The sequence below is a fragment of the Oncorhynchus clarkii genome, chromosome 6 (assembly GCF_045791955.1).
Source record: "Oncorhynchus clarkii lewisi isolate Uvic-CL-2024 chromosome 6, UVic_Ocla_1.0, whole genome shotgun sequence".
Taxonomy (NCBI): Eukaryota; Metazoa; Chordata; class Actinopteri; order Salmoniformes; family Salmonidae; genus Oncorhynchus; species Oncorhynchus clarkii.
The window spans coordinates 4,511,184-4,533,125 of NC_092152.1; the positions used below are offsets into that span (position 1 = coordinate 4,511,184).

The 21,942-nt window shown below is 42.0% G+C and overlaps 1 protein-coding gene across 2 annotated transcripts in view; it reads left to right on the plus strand.

Moving 5' to 3' along the window:
* The window catches only part of LOC139411872 (sodium-dependent phosphate transporter 2-like), a 135,298-nt gene that overhangs the window by 105,675 nt on the left and 7,681 nt on the right, over nucleotides 1–21,942 (plus strand). For both annotated transcript variants that reach the window (XM_071158620.1, XM_071158621.1), the window contains exons 8-9: nucleotides 3,344–3,995; nucleotides 7,713–7,898. In XM_071158620.1, coding sequence (XP_071014721.1) covers nucleotides 3,344–3,995; nucleotides 7,713–7,898 — 838 coding nt within the window. The remainder of the gene's footprint in view (nucleotides 1–3,343; nucleotides 3,996–7,712; nucleotides 7,899–21,942) is intronic.

Consider the following 21,942-nt stretch of genomic DNA (forward strand, 5'->3'; position numbering starts at 1 on the left):
GGTTCACCTTCCAACACTACAACGACCCAAAGCACACAGCCAAGACAACGCAATAGTGGCTTCGGGACAAATCTCTGAATGTCCTTGAGTGGCCCAGCCAGAACCCGGACTTGAACCCGAGCCAACATTTCTGGAGAGACCTGAAAATAGCTGTGCTGCTACGCTCCCCATCCAACCTGACAGAGTTTGAGAGGATCTGCAGAGAAGAATGGGAGAAACTCCCCACATACAGTTGTAATGGCAGATCTCCTCTTCGTCTGAAGACGAGTAAGGATCGGACCAAGATGCAGCGTGGTAAGTGTCCATAACTTTAATCAAAGAAAACACTGAACACTGAATACAAAAATAACAAAAGAAACGTGAAGAAACGAAACCGAAACAGTACCGTGTGACGACAAACACTGACATGGAAACAACCAGTGAAACCCAGGCTACCTAAGTATGATTCTCAATCAGAGACAACTAACGACACCTGCCTCTGATTGAGAACCATACTAGGCCGAAACAGAAACCAAACATAGACTGCCCACCCCAACTCACGCCCTGACCATACTAAATAAAGACAAAACAAAGGAAATAAAGGTCAGAACGTGACAACAGGTGTGTCGCACTTGTAGTGTAATACCCAAGATGACTCGAGGCTGTCTGATGTTTATTAACATCCAAAGTTGCTTCAACAGCGTACTAAGTAAAGTGTCTGAATACTAATGTAAATGATATATTTCAGTTAAGTATTTTTTTAAACATTTGCAAAAATGTCTAAACTGTTTTTTGCTTTGTCATTATCATTATACTACCCACACTGCGACCTGTATGCTCTCGTTGGCTGGCCCTCGCAACATATTTGTCGCAAAACCCACTGGCTCCAGGTCATCTATAAGTCTTTGCTAGGTAAAGCCCTGCCTTATCTCAGCTCACTGGTCACCATAGCAACACCCACCTGTAGCACGCGCTCCAGCCGGTATATTTCACTGGTCACCCCCAAAACCTACAACTTCTTTGGCCGCTTTTCCTTCCAGTTCTCTGCTGCCAATGACTGGAACGAATTGCAAAAATCACTGAAGCTGGAGACTCATATCTCCCTCACTAACTTTAAGCACCAGCTGTCAGAGCAGCTTACCGATTCACTGCACCTGTACACAGCCCATCTGTAAATAGCCCATCCAACTACCTCATCCCGTGTTGTTATTGTGATGCCAGGAGGATAACAGTAAAGGGCGCTGCCTAGCAACCATCAAGAGTTTATAATTACGGCTACATTTCATACAAAGCCGTAGGAAGAACTTTACCGCAATCGTGACTTAGGTTGGGTTTGGCGAAAATAAAAGTAGAGTCGTTGTCGCCGGCAATACCTTCTCAGATATAAAGCAAAGTAGGGATGATGATGTTGGCGGGAAAAACGTATTGGTTTGAAATCTCAATCACAGGTTACCAAGGATACATTGTTAACTTAACTTGATTGTTTAACTGTTCAGATTGGGGCATGACAAATCAATGAACTAATGATATCCGTTAGTTGTGTTATTTACATTCCACCTCACACAACCTTTTTATTTATTTTATTTAAATTTTACCCCCTTTTTTCTCCCCAATTTCGTGGTATCCAGTTGTTGTAGTAGCTACTATCTTGTCTCATCGCTACAACTCCCGTACGGGCTCGGGAGAGACGAAGGTTGAAAGTCATGCGTCCTCCGATACACAACCCAACCAAGCCGCACAGCGCCATCCAACCCGGAAGCCAGGGTTGTCGGTGGAAACACAGTGCACCTGGCAACCTTGGTTAGCGCGCACTGCGCCCGGCCCGCCACAGGAGTCGCTGGTGCCAATTGTGAGTCGCCCCATGGACCTCCCGGTCGCTGCCGGTTACGACAGAGCCTGGGCGCAAACCCAGAGTCTCTGGTGGCACAGCTGGCGCTGCAGTACAGCGCCCTTGGCCACTGCGCCACCCGGGAGACCCCCTCACACAACCTTTTCACGTTGACAGTAGCAAAAAAATAACTTGAATGTAGGATTTCGCCCCGTTGTGGAGTAAGATGTATCTTCTTTCAAACAACATGTTAAAGCAAATAGTGTAAACTGTAGCGCACTGGAGGGGCAGAGCAAGCAGGTGGTTTCCATTAGTCACAAAGTCAAAATTATCTATATTGTAAAAATGAATAAACAAAAATGTGCTTTTTTTTTATCCCCCCCAAAAATGTACACACCTGTTAATTGAAATACATTCCAGGTGACTACCTCATGAAGTTGGTTGAGAGAATACCAAAAGTGTGCAAAGCTGTCATCAAGGCAAAGGGTGGCTACTTTGTAGAATCTAAAATGTATATGTTGATTTGTGGAACACTTTTTGGGTTACTACATGATTCCATATGTGTTATTTCATAGTTGTGATGTCTTCACTATTATTCTACAACGTACAAAATATTACAAAATAAATAAAACATTTGAATAAGTAGGTGTGTCCAAACTTTTGACTGGTACCATATGTGGCCATAAATCATTTTTCTGTATGGGGTTGGCCCGCTGAGCTACAGCCTGGGAAGCCTTAAGGTCGCAGACAACACTACTCATCATGCAAGTAGTTCACTGTGGAACCACCTTTACTAAACCTATATTTTATAGTGTAGTATTGTATTTAGTATATTATAGTATTTCTTATAGTATAGTATTTGTTATATCCTTAGTTCTGTATAGCTCTCCCCCTCTCTAGGGCAGACCCACGCCATGCATATACACTGAGTATACCAAACATTAAGAACACCTTCCTAATATGGAGTTGCACCCCTCCCTTTTCCCCTCAGAACTGCCTCAATTCGTCGGGCCATGGACTCTACAAGGTGTCGAAAGCGTTCCACAGGGATGCTGGCCCATGTTTACTCCAATGCTTCAAGTTGTGTGGATGTCCTTTGGGTGGTGGACCATTCTTGATACACACGGGAAACTGTTGGGTGTGAAAAACCCAGCAGCGTTGCAGTTCTTTACACAATCCGGTGTGCCTGGCAACTACTACCATATCCCTGTTCAAAGGCACTTACATCTTTTGCCCATTCACCCTCTCTCTGAATGGCACACGTACACAATCCATGTCTCAATTGTCTCGAGGCTTAAAAATCCTTCTCTAACCTATCTCCTCTCCTTCATCTACACTGATTGAAGTGGATTTAACATCAATAAGGGATCAAAGCTTTCACCTTTATTCACCTGGTCAGTCTGTCACGGAAAGAGCAGGTGTTCATAATGTTTTGTACACTCAGTTAATATGATAATATTGTAGTATTAGTATAGTATTTCTATGTAATATATAATATAAGTGTTGTATTGCTCACCCCCCTCCTCCTCTCCTCAGGACGAACCCACTCCATGACCAACGGTACTCTGTCCATGTCCAAGTCCCCACTGTCCAACGGCAGCTTCACCTTCGGAGGGGAACACATCCGCAGCGACGGCCAGGTGTACCACACGGTTCACAAGGACTCTGGTCTCTACAAAGACCTGCTCCACAAGATCCACCTGGGACGACTGGAGGACGACAACTCCGCCCCCACGCCAGACAACAACTACCGCCTGCTGCGTCGCAACAACAGTTACACCTGCTACACGGCCGCCATCTGTGGCATGCCGGTCCAGCCGCTGCTCCGCTCCGAGTCCCGCGAGGCGCGAGAGGCCCGAGAGGACAGTGAGAAGCTGGTGGGGGAGGGGGAGAGGTCAGGGAGCGTGTCCTTTACCAAGAAGAGAGTTCGCTATGATAGTTACTCGTCGTACTGTAATGCCGTGGCGGAGGCCGAGATTGAGGCGGAGGAGGGTGGCGTGGAGATGAAGCTGGCGTCAGATCTAGGGGGCGAGGAGGCAGGGGCGCCGGGTGCTCCTGTCCCGCTGGATGACTCCGCAGAAGAGGATGAAGGGGATAAGGACAAACCGACCGTCTACCTGCTCTTCCACTTCCTGCAGATCCTCACTGCGTGCTTCGGATCTTTTGCTCACGGAGGCAATGACGTCAGGTGACTAGGATTGCTAAATTCCTCAAACTTTCCCGAAAGTTCCCAGGTGTTCCAGAAATCCGTTTTTTTTCTCAACAGAATTTTCAGAGTTTCCAGAATTTTCCAACCCTACAGCTGACTACCAGTCAACACAACACAATTACTATTCAATGTGTTCACACAACTACAACCTTTGCTAACATTCACCTCATTTGCCATATAATCCAATAAACTAGTGTCAAACAGAAAGAAAACTACCTGACACCGACTTCCCTCTCAAACAGAAAGGAAACTACCTGACACAGACTTCCCTCTCAAACAGAAAGGGAAACTACCTGACACTGACTTCCCTCTCAAACAGAAAGGAAACTACCTGACACGACTTCCCTCTCAAACAGAAAGGAAACTACCTGACACCGACTTCCCCTCTCAAACAGAAAGGAAACTACCTGACACCGACTTCCCTCTCAAACAGAAAGGAAACTACCTGACACAGACTTCCCTCAAACACAAACGGAAACTACCTGACACCGACTTCCCTCTCAAACAGAAAGGGAAACTACCTGACACAGACTTCCCCTCTCAAACAGAAAGGAAACTACCTGACACCGACTTCCCCTCTCCCGCTGCAGTAACTACCTGACACCGACTTACCTCTCAAACAGAAAGGAAACTACCTGACACCGACTTACCTCTCAAACAGAAAGGAAACTACCTGACACAACTTCCCTCTCAAACAGAAAGGGAAGCTACCTGACACAACTTCCCTCTCAAACAGAAAGGGAAGCTACCTGACACAACTTCCCTCTCAAACAGAAAGGGAAGCTACCTGACACAACTTCCCTCTCAAACAGAAAGAAAACTACCTGACACAACTTCCCTCTCAAACAGAAAGAAAACTACCTGACACCGACTTCCCTCTCAAACAGAAAGAAAACTACCTGACACAACTTCCCTCTCAATCAAAAAGAAAACTACCTGACACCGACTTCCCCTCTCAAACAGAAAGAAAACTACCTGACACCGACTTCCCCTCTCAAACAGAAAGGAAACTACCTGACACCGACTTCCCTCTCAAACAGAAAGGAAACTACCTGACACAGACTTCCCTCAAACAGAAAGGGAAACTACCTGACACGACTTCCCTCAAACAGAAAGGGAAACTACCTGACACAGACTTCCCTCAAACAGAAAGGGAAACTACCTGACACCGACTTCCCAAAAAACAGAAAGTAAACTACCTGACACAACTTCCCTCTCAAACAGAAAGGAAACTACCTGACACGACTTCCCTCTCAAACAGAAAGGAAACTACCTGACACCGACTTCCCCTCTCCCGCTGCAGTAACTACCTGACACCGACTTCCCTCTCAAACAGAAAGGAAACTACCTGACACCGACTTCCCTCTCAAACAGAAAGGAAACTACCTGACACAACTTCCCTCTCAAACAGAAAGGGAAGCTACCTGACACAACTTCCCTCTCAAACAGAAAGGGAAGCTACCTGACACAACTTCCCTCTCAAACAGAAAGGGAAGCTACCTGACACAACTTCCCTCTCAAACAGAAAGGGAAGCTACCTGACACAACTTCCCTCTCAAACAGAAAGAAAACTACCTGACACCGACTTCCCCTCTCAAACAGAAAGAAAACTACCTGACACAACTTCCCTCTCAAACAAAAAGAAAACTACCTGACACCGACTTCCCCTCTCAAACAGAAAGAAAACTACCTGACACCGACTTCCCCTCTCAAACAGAAAGGAAACTACCTGACACCGACTTCCCTCTCAAACAGAAAGGAAACTACCTGACACAGACTTCCCTCAAACAGAAAGGGAAACTACCTGACACGACTTCCCTCAAACAGAAAGGGAAACTACCTGACACGACTTCCCTCTCAAACAGAAAGGAAACTACCTGACACAGACTTCCCTCAAACAGAAAGGGAAACTACCTGACACCGACTTCCCTCTCAAACAGAAAGGGAAACTACCTGACACAGACTTCCCCTCTCAAACAGAAAGGAAACTACCTGACACCGACTTCCCCTCTCCCGCTGCAGTAACTACCTGACACCGACTTACCTCTCAAACAGAAAGGAAACTACCTGACACCGACTTACCTCTCAAACAGAAAGGAAACTACCTGACACAACTTCCCTCTCAAACAGAAAGGGAAGCTACCTGACACAACTTCCCTCTCAAACAGAAAGGGAAGCTACCTGACACAACTTCCCTCTCAAACAGAAAGGGAAGCTACCTGACACAACTTCCCTCTCAAACAGAAAGAAAACTACCTGACACAACTTCCCTCTCAAACAGAAAGAAAACTACCTGACACCGACTTCCCTCTCAAACAGAAAGAAAACTACCTGACACAACTTCCCTCTCAATCAAAAAGAAAACTACCTGACACCGACTTCCCCTCTCAAACAGAAAGAAAACTACCTGACACCGACTTCCCCTCTCAAACAGAAAGGAAACTACCTGACACCGACTTCCCTCTCAAACAGAAAGGAAACTACCTGACACAGACTTCCCTCAAACAGAAAGGGAAACTACCTGACACGACTTCCCTCAAACAGAAAGGGAAACTACCTGACACAGACTTCCCTCAAACAGAAAGGGAAACTACCTGACACCGACTTCCCAAAAAACAGAAAGTAAACTACCTGACACAACTTCCCTCTCAAACAGAAAGGAAACTACCTGACACGACTTCCCTCTCAAACAGAAAGGAAACTACCTGACACCGACTTCCCCTCTCCCGCTGCAGTAACTACCTGACACCGACTTCCCTCTCAAACAGAAAGGAAACTACCTGACACCGACTTCCCTCTCAAACAGAAAGGAAACTACCTGACACAACTTCCCTCTCAAACAGAAAGGGAAGCTACCTGACACAACTTCCCTCTCAAACAGAAAGGGAAGCTACCTGACACAACTTCCCTCTCAAACAGAAAGGGAAGCTACCTGACACAACTTCCCTCTCAAACAGAAAGGGAAGCTACCTGACACAACTTCCCTCTCAAACAGAAAGAAAACTACCTGACACCGACTTCCCCTCTCAAACAGAAAGAAAACTACCTGACACAACTTCCCTCTCAAACAAAAAGAAAACTACCTGACACCGACTTCCCCTCTCAAACAGAAAGAAAACTACCTGACACCGACTTCCCCTCTCAAACAGAAAGGAAACTACCTGACACCGACTTCCCTCTCAAACAGAAAGGAAACTACCTGACACAGACTTCCCTCAAACAGAAAGGGAAACTACCTGACACGACTTCCCTCAAACAGAAAGGGAAACTACCTGACACGACTTCCCTCAAACAGAAAGGGAAACTACCTGACACCGACTTCCCTCAAACAGAAAGGGAAACTACCTGACACCGACTTCCCTCTCAAACAGAAAGGAAACTACCTGACACAGACTTCCCTCAAACAGAAAGGGAAACTACCTGACACCGACTTCCCTCTCAAACAGAAAGTAAACTACCTAACACCGACTTCCCTCTCAAACAGAAAGGAAACTACCTGACACCGACTTCCCTCTCAAACAGAAAGGGAAGCTACCTGACACCGACTTCCCTCTCAAACAGAAAGGAAACTACCTGACACTGACTTCCCTCTCCCGCTGCAAACTGCCATATCATGTTATCCACAAAACTATAAGTTCTAATGAGTTATTCATAAATCTGTCATTCTATATCCTCTACCCCCCCCCCCCCCGGCAGTAACGCCATCGGCCCGTTGGTGGCGCTGTGGATGATCTATGAACAAGGCGGGGTGATGCAGGACGCCGCCACCCCCATCTGGTTGCTGTTCTACGGGGGCGTTGGAATCTGTTGCGGCCTCTGGGTGTGGGGGCGCCGGGTGATCCAAACCATGGGCAAGGACCTCACCCCCATCACCCCCTCCAGGTGAGAGAAGGGACGGGCGGGGAGGGAAGGGGGGGGGGTTGTTGGATGTGGCTGGCTGGCTGGGTGGCTGGCTGGCTGGGTGGGTGGAAGGATGACATGCATTTGAATAGACACACACACCATTCAAATACAGTTCAACATAACACAACTACTAATTACATCACAAAAAAATATTGTCAAATATAAGAAGCAGCTTCTAACCCAGTTGTCAAATACACTCACTCATTCACTGAATCATGTACTCACTCCTAGACTGATTCATATACTCACTCATACACAGATTCATATCCTCACTTAAACACAGATTCATATACTCATTCATACACTGATTCATATTCTCACTCATAAACTGATTCGTATAGTCACTCATACACTGATTCATATAGTCACTCATAGACTGATTCATATAGTCACTCATAGACTGATTCATATAGTCACTCATACACTGATTCATATAGTCACTCATAGACTGATTCATATAGTCACTCATACACTGATTCATATTCTCACTCATAGACTGATTCATATAGTCACTCATAGACTGATTCATATAGTCACTCATAGACTGATTCATATAGTCACTCATAGACTGATTCATATAGTCACTCATAGACTGATTCATATAGTCACTCATAGACTGATTCATATAGTCACTCATAGACTGATTCATATAGTCACTCATAGACTGATTCATATAGTCACTCATAGACTGATTCATATAGTCACTCATAGACTGATTCATATAGTCACTCATAGACTGATTCATATAGTCACTCATAGACTGATTCATATAGTCACTCATAGACTGATTCATATAGTCACTCATAGACTGATTCATATAGTCACTCATAGACTGATTCATATAGTCACTCATAGACTGATTCATATAGTCACTCATAGACTGATTCATATAGTCACTCATAGACTGATTCATATAGTCACTCATAGACTGATTCATATAGTCACTCATAGACTGATTCATATAGTCACTCATAGACTGATTCATATAGTCACTCATAGACTGATTCATATAGTCACTCATAGACTGATTCATATAGTCACTCATAGACTGATTCATATAGTCACTCATAGACTGATTCATATAGTCACTCATAGACTGATTCATATAGTCACTCATAGACTGATTCATATAGTCACTCATAGACTGATTCATATAGTCACTCATAGACTGATTCATATAGTCACTCATAGACTGATTCATATAGTCACTCATAGACTGATTCATATAGTCACTCATAGACTGATTCATATAGTCACTCATAGACTGATTCATATAGTCACTCATAGACTGATTCATATAGTCACTCATAGACTGATTCATATAGTCACTCATAGACTGATTCATATAGTCACTCATACACTGATTCATATAGTCACTCATAGACTGATTCATATAGTCACTCATAGACTGATTCATATAGTCACTCATAGACTGATTCATATAGTCACTCATAGACTGATTCATATAGTCACTCATAGACTGATTCATATAGTCACTCATAGACTGATTCATATAGTCACTCATAGACTGATTCATATAGTCACTCATAGACTGATTCATATAGTCACTCATAAACTGATTCATATAGTCACTCATAGACTGATTCATATAGTCACTCATAGACTGATTCATATAGTCACTCATAGACTGATTCATATAGTCACTCATAGACTGATTCATATAGTCACTCATAGACTGATTCATATAGTCACTCATAGACTGATTCATATAGTCACTCATAGACTGATTCATATAGTCACTCATAGACTGATTCATATAGTCACTCATAGACTGATTCATATAGTCACTCATAGACTGATTCATATAGTCACTCATAGACTGATTCATATAGTCACTCATAGACTGATTCATATAGTCACTCATACACTGATTCATATAGTCACTCATAGACTGATTCATATAGTCACTCATAGACTGATTCATATAGTCACTCATAGACTGATTCATATAGTCACTCATAGACTGATTCATATAGTCACTCATAGACTGATTCATATAGTCACTCATAGACTGATTCATATAGTCACTCATAGACTGATTCATATAGTCACTCATAGACTGATTCATATAGTCACTCATAGACTGATTCATATAGTCACTCATAGACTGATTCATATAGTCACTCATAGACTGATTCATATAGTCACTCATAGACTGATTCATATAGTCACTCATAGACTGATTCATATAGTCACTCATAGACTGATTCATATTCTCACTCATAGACTGATTCATATAGTCACTCATAGACTGATTCATATAGTCACTCATAGACTGATTCATATAGTCACTCATAGACTGATTCATATTCTCACTCATAGACTGATTCATATAGTCACTCATAGACTGATTCATATAGTCACTCATAGACTGATTCATATAGTCACTCATAGACTGATTCATATAGTCACTCATAGACTGATTCATATAGTCACTCATAGACTGATTCATATTCTCACTCATAGACTGATTCATATTCTCACTCATAGACTGATTCATATAGTCACTCATAGACTGATTCATATAGTCACTCATAGACTGATTCATATAGTCACTCATACACTGATTCATATAGTCACTCATAGACTGATTCATATAGTCACTCATAGACTGATTCATATAGTCACTCATAGACTGATTCATATAGTCACTCATAGACTGATTCATATAGTCACTCATAGACTGATTCATATAGTCACTCATAGACTGATTCATATAGTCACTCATAGACTGATTCATATAGTCACTCATAGACTGATTCATATAGTCACTCATAGACTTATTCATATTCTCACTCATAGACTGATTCATATAGTCACTCATACACTGATTCATATAGTCACTCATAGACTGATTCATATAGTCACTCATAGACTGATTCATATAGTCACTCATAGACTGATTCATATAGTCACTCATAGACTGATTCATATAGTCACTCATAGACTGATTCATATAGTCACTCATAGACTGATTCATATAGTCACTCATAGACTGATTCATATAGTCACTCATAGACTGATTCATATAGTCACTCATAGACTGATTCATATAGTCACTCATAGACTGATTCATATAGTCACTCATAAACTGATTCATATAGTCACTCATAGACTGATTCATATAGTCACTCATAGACTGATTCATATAGTCACTCATAGACTGATTCATATAGTCACTCATAGACTGATTCATATTCTCACTCATAGACTGATTCATATAGTCACTCATAGACTGATTCATATAGTCACTCATAGACTGATTCATATAGTCACTCATAGACTGATTCATATAGTCACTCATAGACTGATTCATATAGTCACTCATAGACTGATTCATATAGTCACTCATAGACTGATTCATATAGTCACTCATAGACTGATTCATATAGTCACTCATAGACTGATTCATATAGTCACTCATAGACTGATTCATATAGTCACTCATAGACTGATTCATATAGTCACTCATAGACTGATTCATATAGTCACTCATAGACTGATTCATATAGTCACTCATAGACTGATTCATATAGTCACTCATAGACTGATTCATATAGTCACTCATAGACTGATTCATATAGTCACTCATAGACTGATTCATATAGTCACTCATAGACTGATTCATATAGTCACTCATAGACTGATTCATATAGTCACTCATAGACTGATTCATATAGTCACTCATACACTGATTCATATAGTCACTCATAGACTGATTCATATAGTCACTCATAGACTGATTCATATAGTCACTCATAAACTGATTCATATAGTCACTCATAGACTGATTCATATAGTCACTCATAGACTGATTCATATAGTCACTCATAGACTGATTCATATAGTCACTCATAGACTGATTCATATAGTCACTCATACACTGATTCATATAGTCACTCATAGACTGATTCATATAGTCACTCATAGACTGATTCATATAGTCACTCATAGACTGATTCATATAGTCACTCATACACTGATTCATATAGTCACTCATAGACTGATTCATATAGTCACTCATAGACTGATTCATATAGTCACTCATAGACTGATTCATATAGTCACTCATACACTGATTCATATAGTCACTCATAGACTGATTCATATAGTCACTCATAGACTGATTCATATAGTCACTCATAAACTGATTCATATAGTCACTCATACACTGATTCATATAGTCACTCATAGACTGATTCATATAGTCACTCATAGACTGATTCATATAGTCACTCATAGACTGATTCATATAGTCACTCATAGACTGATTCATATAGTCACTCATAGACTGATTCATATTCTCACTCATAGACTGATTCATATAGTCACTCATAGACTGATTCATATAGTCACTCATAGACTGATTCATATAGTCACTCATAGACTGATTCATATAGTCACTCATAGACTGATTCATATTCTCACTCATAGACTGATTCATATAGTCACTCATAGACTGATTCATATAGTCACTCATAGACTGATTCATATAGTCACTCATAGACTGATTCATATAGTCACTCATAGACTGATTCATATAGTCACCCATAGACTGATTCATATAGTCACTCATAGACTGATTCATATAGTCACTCATAGACTGATTCATATAGTCACTCATAGACTGATTCATATAGTCACTCATAGACTGATTCATATAGTCACTCATAGACTGATTCATATTCTCACTCATAGACTGATTCATATAGTCACTCATAGACTGATTCATATAGTCACTCATAGACTGATTCATATAGTCACTCATAGACTGATTCATATAGTCACTCATAGACTGATTCATATAGTCACTCATAGACTGATTCATATAGTCACTCATACACTGATTCATATAGTCACTCATAGACTGATTCATATAGTCACTCATAGACTGATTCATATAGTCACTCATAGACTGATTCATATAGTCACTCATACACTGATTCATATAGTCACTCATAGACTGATTCATATAGTCACTCATAGACTGATTCATATAGTCACTCATAGACTGATTCATATAGTCACTCATACACTGATTCATATAGTCACTCATAGACTGATTCATATAGTCACTCATAGACTGATTCATATAGTCACTCATAAACTGATTCATATAGTCACTCATACACTGATTCATATAGTCACTCATAGACTGATTCATATAGTCACTCATAGACTGATTCATATAGTCACTCATACACTGATTCATATAGTCACTCATAGACTGATTCATATAGTCACTCATAGACTGATTCATATTCTCACTCATAGACTGATTCATATAGTCACTCATAGACTGATTCATATAGTCACTCATAGACTGATTCATATAGTCACTCATAGACTGATTCATATAGTCACTCATAGACTGATTCATATAGTCACTCATAGACTGATTCATATAGTCACTCATAGACTGATTCATATAGTCACTCATAGACTGATTCATATAGTCACTCATAGACTGATTCATATAGTCACTCATAGACTGATTCATATAGTCACTCATAGACTGATTCATATAGTCACTCATAGACTGATTCATATAGTCACTCATAGACTGATTCATATAGTCACTCATAGACTGATTCATATAGTCACTCATAGACTGATTCATATAGTCACTCATAGACTGATTCATATAGTCACTCATAGACTGATTCATATAGTCACTCATAGACTGATTCATATAGTCACTCATAGACTGATTCATATAGTCACTCATAGACTGATTCATATAGTCACTCATAGACTGATTCATATAGTCACTCATAGACTGATTCATATAGTCACTCATAGACTGATTCATATAGTCACTCATAGACTGATTCATATAGTCACTCATAGACTGATTCATATAGTCACTCATAGACTGATTCATATAGTCACTCATAGACTGATTCATATAGTCACTCATAGACTGATTCATATAGTCACTCATAGACTGATTCATATAGTCACTCATAGACTGATTCATATAGTCACTCATAGACTGATTCATATAGTCACTCATAGACTGATTCATATAGTCACTCATAGACTGATTCATATAGTCACTCATAGACTGATTCATATAGTCACTCATAGACTGATTCATATAGTCACTCATAGACTGATTCATATAGTCACTCATAGACTGATTCATATAGTCACTCATAGACTGATTCATATAGTCACTCATAGACTGATTCATATAGTCACTCATAGACTGATTCATATAGTCACTCATAGACTGATTCATATAGTCACTCATAGACTGATTCATATAGTCACTCATAGACTGATTCATATAGTCACTCATAGACTGATTCATATAGTCACTCATAGACTGATTCATATAGTCACTCATAGACTGATTCATATAGTCACTCATAGACTGATTCATATAGTCACTCATAGACTGATTCATATAGTCACTCATAGACTGATTCATATAGTCACTCATAGACTGATTCATATAGTCACTCATAGACTGATTCATATTCTCACTCATAGACTGATTCATATAGTCACTCATAGACTGATTCATATAGTCACTCATAGACTGATTCATATAGTCACTCATAGACTGATTCATATAGTCACTCATAGACTGATTCATATAGTCACTCATAGACTGATTCATATAGTCACTCATAGACTGATTCATATTCTCACTCATAGACTGATTCATATAGTCACTCATAGACTGATTCATATAGTCACTCATAGACTGATTCATATAGTCACTCATAGACTGATTCATATAGTCACTCATAGACTGATTCATATAGTCACTCATAGACTGATTCATATAGTCACTCATACACTGATTCATATTCTCACTCATAGACTGATTCATATAGTCACTCATAGACTGATTCATATAGTCACTCATAGACTGATTCATATAGTCACTCATAGACTGATTCATATAGTCACTCATAGACTGATTCATATAGTCACTCATAGACTGATTCATATTCTCACTCATAGACTGATTCATATAGTCACTCATAGACTGATTCATATAGTCACTCATAGACTGATTCATATAGTCACTCATAGACTGATTCATATAGTCACTCATAGACTGATTAATATAGTCACTCATAGACTGATTCATATAGTCACTCATAGACTGATTCATATTCTCACTCATAGACTGATTCATATAGTCACTCATAGACTGATTCATATAGTCACTCATAGACTGATTCATATAGTCACTCATAGACTGATTCATATAGTCACTCATAGACTGATTCATATAGTCACTCATAGACTGATTCATATAGTCACTCATAGACTGATTCATATTCTCACTCATAGACTGATTCATATAGTCACTCATAGACTGATTCATATAGTCACTCATAGACTGATTCATATAGTCACTCATAGACTGATTCATATAGTCACTCATAGACTGATTCATATAGTCACTCATAGACTGATTCATATAGTCACTCATAGACTGATTCATATAGTCACTCATAGACTGATTCATATAGTCACTCATAGACTGATTCATATAGTCACTCATAGACTGATTCATATAGTCACTCATAGACTGATTCATATAGTCACTCATAGACTGATTCATATAGTCACTCATAGACTGATTCATATAGTCACTCATAGACTGATTCATATAGTCACTCATAGACTGATTCATATAGTCACTCATAGACTGATTCATATAGTCACTCATAGACTGATTCATATAGTCACTCATAGACTGATTCATATAGTCACTCATAGACTGATTCATATAGTCACTCATAGACTGATTCATATAGTCACTGAACAAAAATATAAACGCAACATGCAACAATTTACAATATTTTACTGAGTTACAGTTCATATAAGGAAATCAGTTAATTAAAATATATTCATTAGGTCCTAATCTATGGATCTATGACTGAGAATACAGATATGCATCTGTTGGTCACAGATACCTTTTTAAAAAAGTAGGTGCGTGGATAAATAAAATAAAAAGTCAGTATCTGGTGTGACCACCATTTGTCTCATGCAGCGCGACACATCTCCTTCACATAGAGTTGATCAGGCTGTTGATTGTGGCCTGTTGGAATGTTGTCCCACTCCTCTTCAATAACTATGTGAAGTAGCTGGATATTGGCGGGAAACTGGAACACGCTGTCGTACACGTCGATCCAGAGCATCCCAAACATGCTCAATGGGTGACCTGTCTGGTGAGTACACAGGCCATGGAAGAACTGGGACATTTTCAGCTTCCAGGAATTGTGTACAGATCCTTGCGACATGGGGCTGTGTATTATCATACTGAAACATGAGGTGATGGCGGCAGATGAATGGCGTGACAATGGGCCTCAGGATCTCGTCACGGTGCATTCAAATTGCCATCGATAAAATGCAATTGTGTTCGTTGTCCGTAACTTATGCCTGCCCCATACCATAACCCCACCACCACCATGCTCGTCCACATGACGCCACGTCTGCCATCTGCCCGGTACAGTTGATACCGGGATTAATCAGTGAAGAGCACACTTCTCCAGCTAGGCCAGCGGCCATCGAAGGTGAGCATTTCCCCACTGAAGTCGGTTACGACACTGAACTGCAGTCAGGTCAAGACCCTGGTGAAGACGGTGAGGACGCAGATGAGCTTCCCTGAGGCGGTTTCTGACAGTTTGTGCAGACATTCTTTGGTCATCAACTGTCTGGGTGTCTGGTCTCAGAAGATCCCGCAGGTGAAGAAGCCGGATGTGGAGGTCCTGTGCTGGCGTGGTTATACGTGGTCTGCGGTTGTGAGGCCGGTTGGACTTACTGCCAAATTCTCTAAAAAGATTTTGGAGCCGGCTTATGTTAGAGAAATTAACATAAAATTCTCTGGCAACAGCTCTGGTGGACATTCCTGAAGTCAGAATGCCAATTGCACGCTCCCTCAAAACTTGAGACATCTGTGGCATTGTGTTGTGTGACAAAAAAAATCACATTTTTATTGTCCCCAGCGCAAGGTGCACCTGTGTAATGATCATGCTGTTTAATCAGCTTCTTGATATCCCACACCTGTCAGGTGGATGGATTACCGTAGCAGGGTAGAATTGCTCACTCACAGGGATGTAAACAAATTTGTGCACAAAATTTGAGAACATTTCTGGGATCTTTTATTTCAGCTCATGAAACATGGGATCATCACTTTACATGTTGCATTTATATTTCGGTTCAGTAAACATGCGCACAGTTGAATACACTGAAAGGCTCACAGCTTTACACTTTACTGCTGCTTGTTGCCTGCCTGCCTGTCTGTATGTCTGCATCTGCATGATGAAGTCTGCATGGGGCCCTTTCTCCTGAACTGAACCATTCATACACCCCTGTAGGACCACTAGAAGCTACTCCTCAACAAGGCTAGAACCCTTCTCTGCTCTAGTCTTCCTTGATCCTCACTAGAACCCTTCTCTGCTCTAGTCTTCCTTGATCCTCACTAGACCCTTTCTCTGCTCTAAAAACCCTTTAGATCCTTCATAGAACCGTTCTGAGTGAATTATCCTAGTTATGCTTCTTAGAACCTGGTACTACCCTTCTTAGAACCATGAGACATTACCCTACACCCCTCACTAGAACCCTGCTTCTTAGAACCCTATACCCCTCACTAGAACCCTGCTTCTTAGAACCATATCCCCCTAACTAGAACACTGCTTCCTAGAACCCTATCCATCTCACTAGAACATTTCCCCTAGAATCCTATCCACCTCACTAGAACCCTGCTTCCTAGAACCCTATCCCCCTAACTAGAACCCTGCTTCCTAGAACCCTATCCCCCTAACTAGAACACTGCTTCTTAGAACCCTATCCACCTCACTAGAACCCTATCCATCTCACTAGAACATTTTTCCTTAGAATCCTATCCACCTCACTAGAATCCTGCTTCTTATAACCCAATCCTCCTCACTAGAACTCTGATTCTTATAACCCAATCCTCCTCACTAGAACCCTGCTTCTTAGAACCCTATCCACCTCACTAGAACCCTGCTTCTTTAAACCCAATCCTCCTCACTAGAACCCTGCTTCTTAGAACCATATTCATCTCACTAGAACCCTGCTTCTTATAGCCCAATCCTACTCACTAGAACCCTGCTTCTTAGAACCTTATCCACCTCACTAGAATCCTGCTTCTTAGAACCCTATCCACCTCACTAGAACCCTGCTTCTTATAACCCAATCCTCCTCACTAGATCCCTGCTTCTTAGAACCTTATCCACCTCACTAGAATCCTGCTTCTTAGAACCCTATCCACCTCACTAGAACCCTGCTTCTTATAACCCAATCCTCCTCACTAGATCCCTGCTTCCTAGAACCCTATCCACCTCACTAGAACCCTGCTTCCTAGAACCCTATCCATCTCACTAGAACATTTCCCCTAGAATCCTATCCACCTCACTAGAACCCTGCTTCCTAGAACCCTATCCCCCTAACTAGAACACTGCTTCTTAGAACCCTATCCACCTCACTAGAATCCTGCTTCTTAGAACCCTATCCACCTCACTAGAACCCTGCTTCTTATAACCCAATCCTCCTCACTAGATCCCTGCTTCTTAGAACCCTATCCACCTCACTAGAATCCTGCTTCTTAGAACCCATTTCCACCTCACTAGAATCCTGTTCTTAGAACCCTATCCATCTCACTAGAATCCTGTTCTTAGAACCCTATCCACCTCACTAGAATCCTGTTCTTAGAACCCTATCCACCTCACTAGAATCCTGTTCTTAGAACCCATTTCCACCTCACTAGAATCCTGTTCTTAGAACCCTATCCACCTCACTAGAATCCTGTTCTTAGAACCCTATCCACCTCACTAGAATCCTGTTCTTAGAACCCATTTCCACCTCACTAGAATCCTGTTCTTAGAACCCTATCCACCTCACTAGAATCCTGTTCTTAGAACCCTATCCACCTCACTAGAATCCTGTTCTTAGAACCCATTTCCACCTCACTAGAATCCTGTTCTTAGAACCCTATCCACCTCACTAGAATCCTGTTCTTAGAACCCATTTCCACCTCACTAGAATCCTGCTTCTTATAACCCTATCCACCTCACTAGAATCCTGTTCTTAGAACCCTATCCACCTCACTAGAATCCTGTTCTTAGAACCCATTTCCACCTCACTAGAATCCTGTTCTTAGAACCCTATCCACCTCACTAGAATCCTGCTTCTTAGAACCCTATCCACCTCACTAGAATCCTGTTCTTAGAACCCTATCCATCTCACTAGAATCCTGTTCTTAGAACCCTATCCACCTCACTGGAATCCTGTTCTTAGAACCCTATCCACCTCACTAGAATCCTGCTTCTTAGAACCCTATCCACCTCACTAGAATCCTGTTCTTAGAACCATATCCACCTCACTGGAATCCTGTTCTTAGAACCCTATCCACCTCACTGGAATCCTGTTCTTAGAACCCTATCCACCTCACTAGAATCTTGTTCTTAGAACCCTATCCACCTCACTAGAATCCTGTTCTTAGAACCTTATCCACCTCACTAGAATCCTGTTCTTAGAACCCATTTCCACCTCACTAGAATCCTGTTCTTAGAACCCTATCCACCTCACTAGAATCCTGCTTCTTAGAACCCTATCCACCTCACTAGAATCCTGTTCTTAGAACCCTATCCATCTCACTAGAATCCTGTTCTTAGAACCCTATCCACCTCACTGGAATCCTGTTCTTAGAACCCTATCCACCTCACTAGAATCCTGCTTCTTAGAACCCTATCCACCTCACTAGAATCCTGTTCTTAGAACCCTATCCACCTCACTAGAATCCTGTTCTTAGAACCCTATCCATCTCACTAGAATCCTGTTCTTAGAACCCATTTCCACCTCACTAGAATCCTGTTCTTAGAACCCTATCCACCTCACTAGAATCCTGCTTCTTAGAACCCTATCCACCTCACTAGAATCCTGTTCTTAGAACCCATTTCCACCTCACTAGAATCCTGTTCTTAGAACCCTATCCACCTCACTAGAATCCTGTTCTTAGAACCCTATCCACCTCACTAGAATCCTGTTCTTAGAACCCTATCCATCTCACTAGAATCCTGCTTCTTAGAACCCTATCCACCTCACTGGAATCTCATCCAGAATTCTCTGTAGCGTGTCTCTTCCTCTTCTAACACAGCAACCTAAAGCAGGCCAAGCACAGCAGAGGTCATGTTAACGTCACTTTGACCCACAGACAGGCAGCCAGCAACATGAAGCAGCTCTAGCACAGCAAAGCTCAGACACACACCTAGCAGAGTGGATCCAAACTGATTTAACCCTTTGTGTTATTGCCTAAAGGAGCTGGAGAGGAACGAGAGCACTCAGGAGCCTGAGTGCTCCATCTCTCCCTGCCTCATTCGCTCCCTCGCAGTGTCTGTCTCCTCTTTCTCTTTCTCTCTCTATCTCTCTGTTCTCTTTCTCCTCTCTTTCCCCTCTCCTAACCCTTTCCATCTCACTAGAACACTGCTTCTTAGAACCCTATCCACATCACTAGAACAATGCCTCTTAGAACCCTACCCTCTCCTCCTCCCTATCCTTCTCCATGACTTACACTCTCCTTGCCCTTTCCTTCTCCTCTGCTTCTCCTCCTTCCCCTCTCTTTCCCCTCTCCTCTTCCCCTCCTCTCCTTCTCCTCTCTTTCCTCTCTCCTTCTCCTCGCCTCCTCTCCTCTCCTTCTCTCTTTCCTCTCTCCTTCTCCTCTCCTTCCCATTTCCTTCTCCTCTTTCCCCTCTCCTTATCCTCTCCTCCTCTCTTTCCTCTCTCCTTCTCCTCTATTTCCTCTCTCCTTCTCCTCTCCTTCTCCTCTTTCCCCTTTCCTTCCCCTCTCCTCCTCTATTTCCTCTCTCCTTCCCCTCTCCTTCTCCTCTTGTTCATCTCTCCTCCTCTCTTTCCTCTCCTCCTCTCCTTCTCCTCTCTTTCATCTCTCCTTCTCCTCTTTCCCCTCTCCTTCTCCTCTTTCCACTCTCCTGCTCCTCCTCTCCTTCTCCTCTCTTTCCTCTCCTTCTCCTCTCCTCCTCTCCTTCTCCGTTCTTTCCTCTCCTTCTCCTCTCGTTCCTCTCTCCTTCTCCTCTTTCCCCTCTCCTTCTCCTCTCCTCCTCTCTTTCCTCTCTCCTTCTCCTCTCCTTCTCCTCTTTCATCTCTCCTTCTCCTCTCCTTCTCCTCTTTCCTCTCTCCTTCTCCTCTCTTTCCTCTCTCCTTCTCCTCTCCTTCTCCTCTCTTTCCTCTCTCCTTCTCCTCTCCTTCTCCTCTCTTTCCTCTCTCCTTCTCCTCTCCTACTCCTCTCCTTCCCTTCTCTTCCTCTCCTTCTCCTCTCTTTCCTCTCTCCTTCTCCTCTTTCTTCTCTCCTTCCCCTCTCCTCCTCTCCTTTTCTCTTTCCTCTCTCCTCCTCCTCTCCTTCTCTCTTTCCCCTCTCCATCCCCTCTCACACCATTCTCTTCCATCAGAGGCCAGCTTTTCTTCTAGGGATAAAGGACAGTTTTAGCTGTGGTTCTCGAAGTCTCTAAAGACTCTCCTTCCTCTAGTGGCCATTACCATCAATTTTTCCAGTCTCCTCATTGTGTGTATTTCAACTTGAAATTCACAACCCTACCCTCCAACTGTAGGACATACAACCCCCCCCACCCTACTGTAGGACATACAACCCCCCTCCCCCCACTGTAGGACATACAACCCCCCACCCCCACACTGTAGGACATACAACCCCCCCACTGTAACACATACAACATACAACCCTAACCCCCCCCCCCCCCTACTGTATCATATACAACCCTAACCCCCCCCCCTACTGTATCATATACAACCCTAACCCCCCCCTACTGTATCATATACAACCCTAACCCCCCCCCCCTACTTTATCACATACAACCCTAACCCCCCCTACTGTATCACATACAACCCTAACCCCCCCTACTGTATCACATACAACCCTAACCCCCCCCCCTACTGTATCATATACAACCCTAACCCCCCCCCCCCTACTGTATCATATACA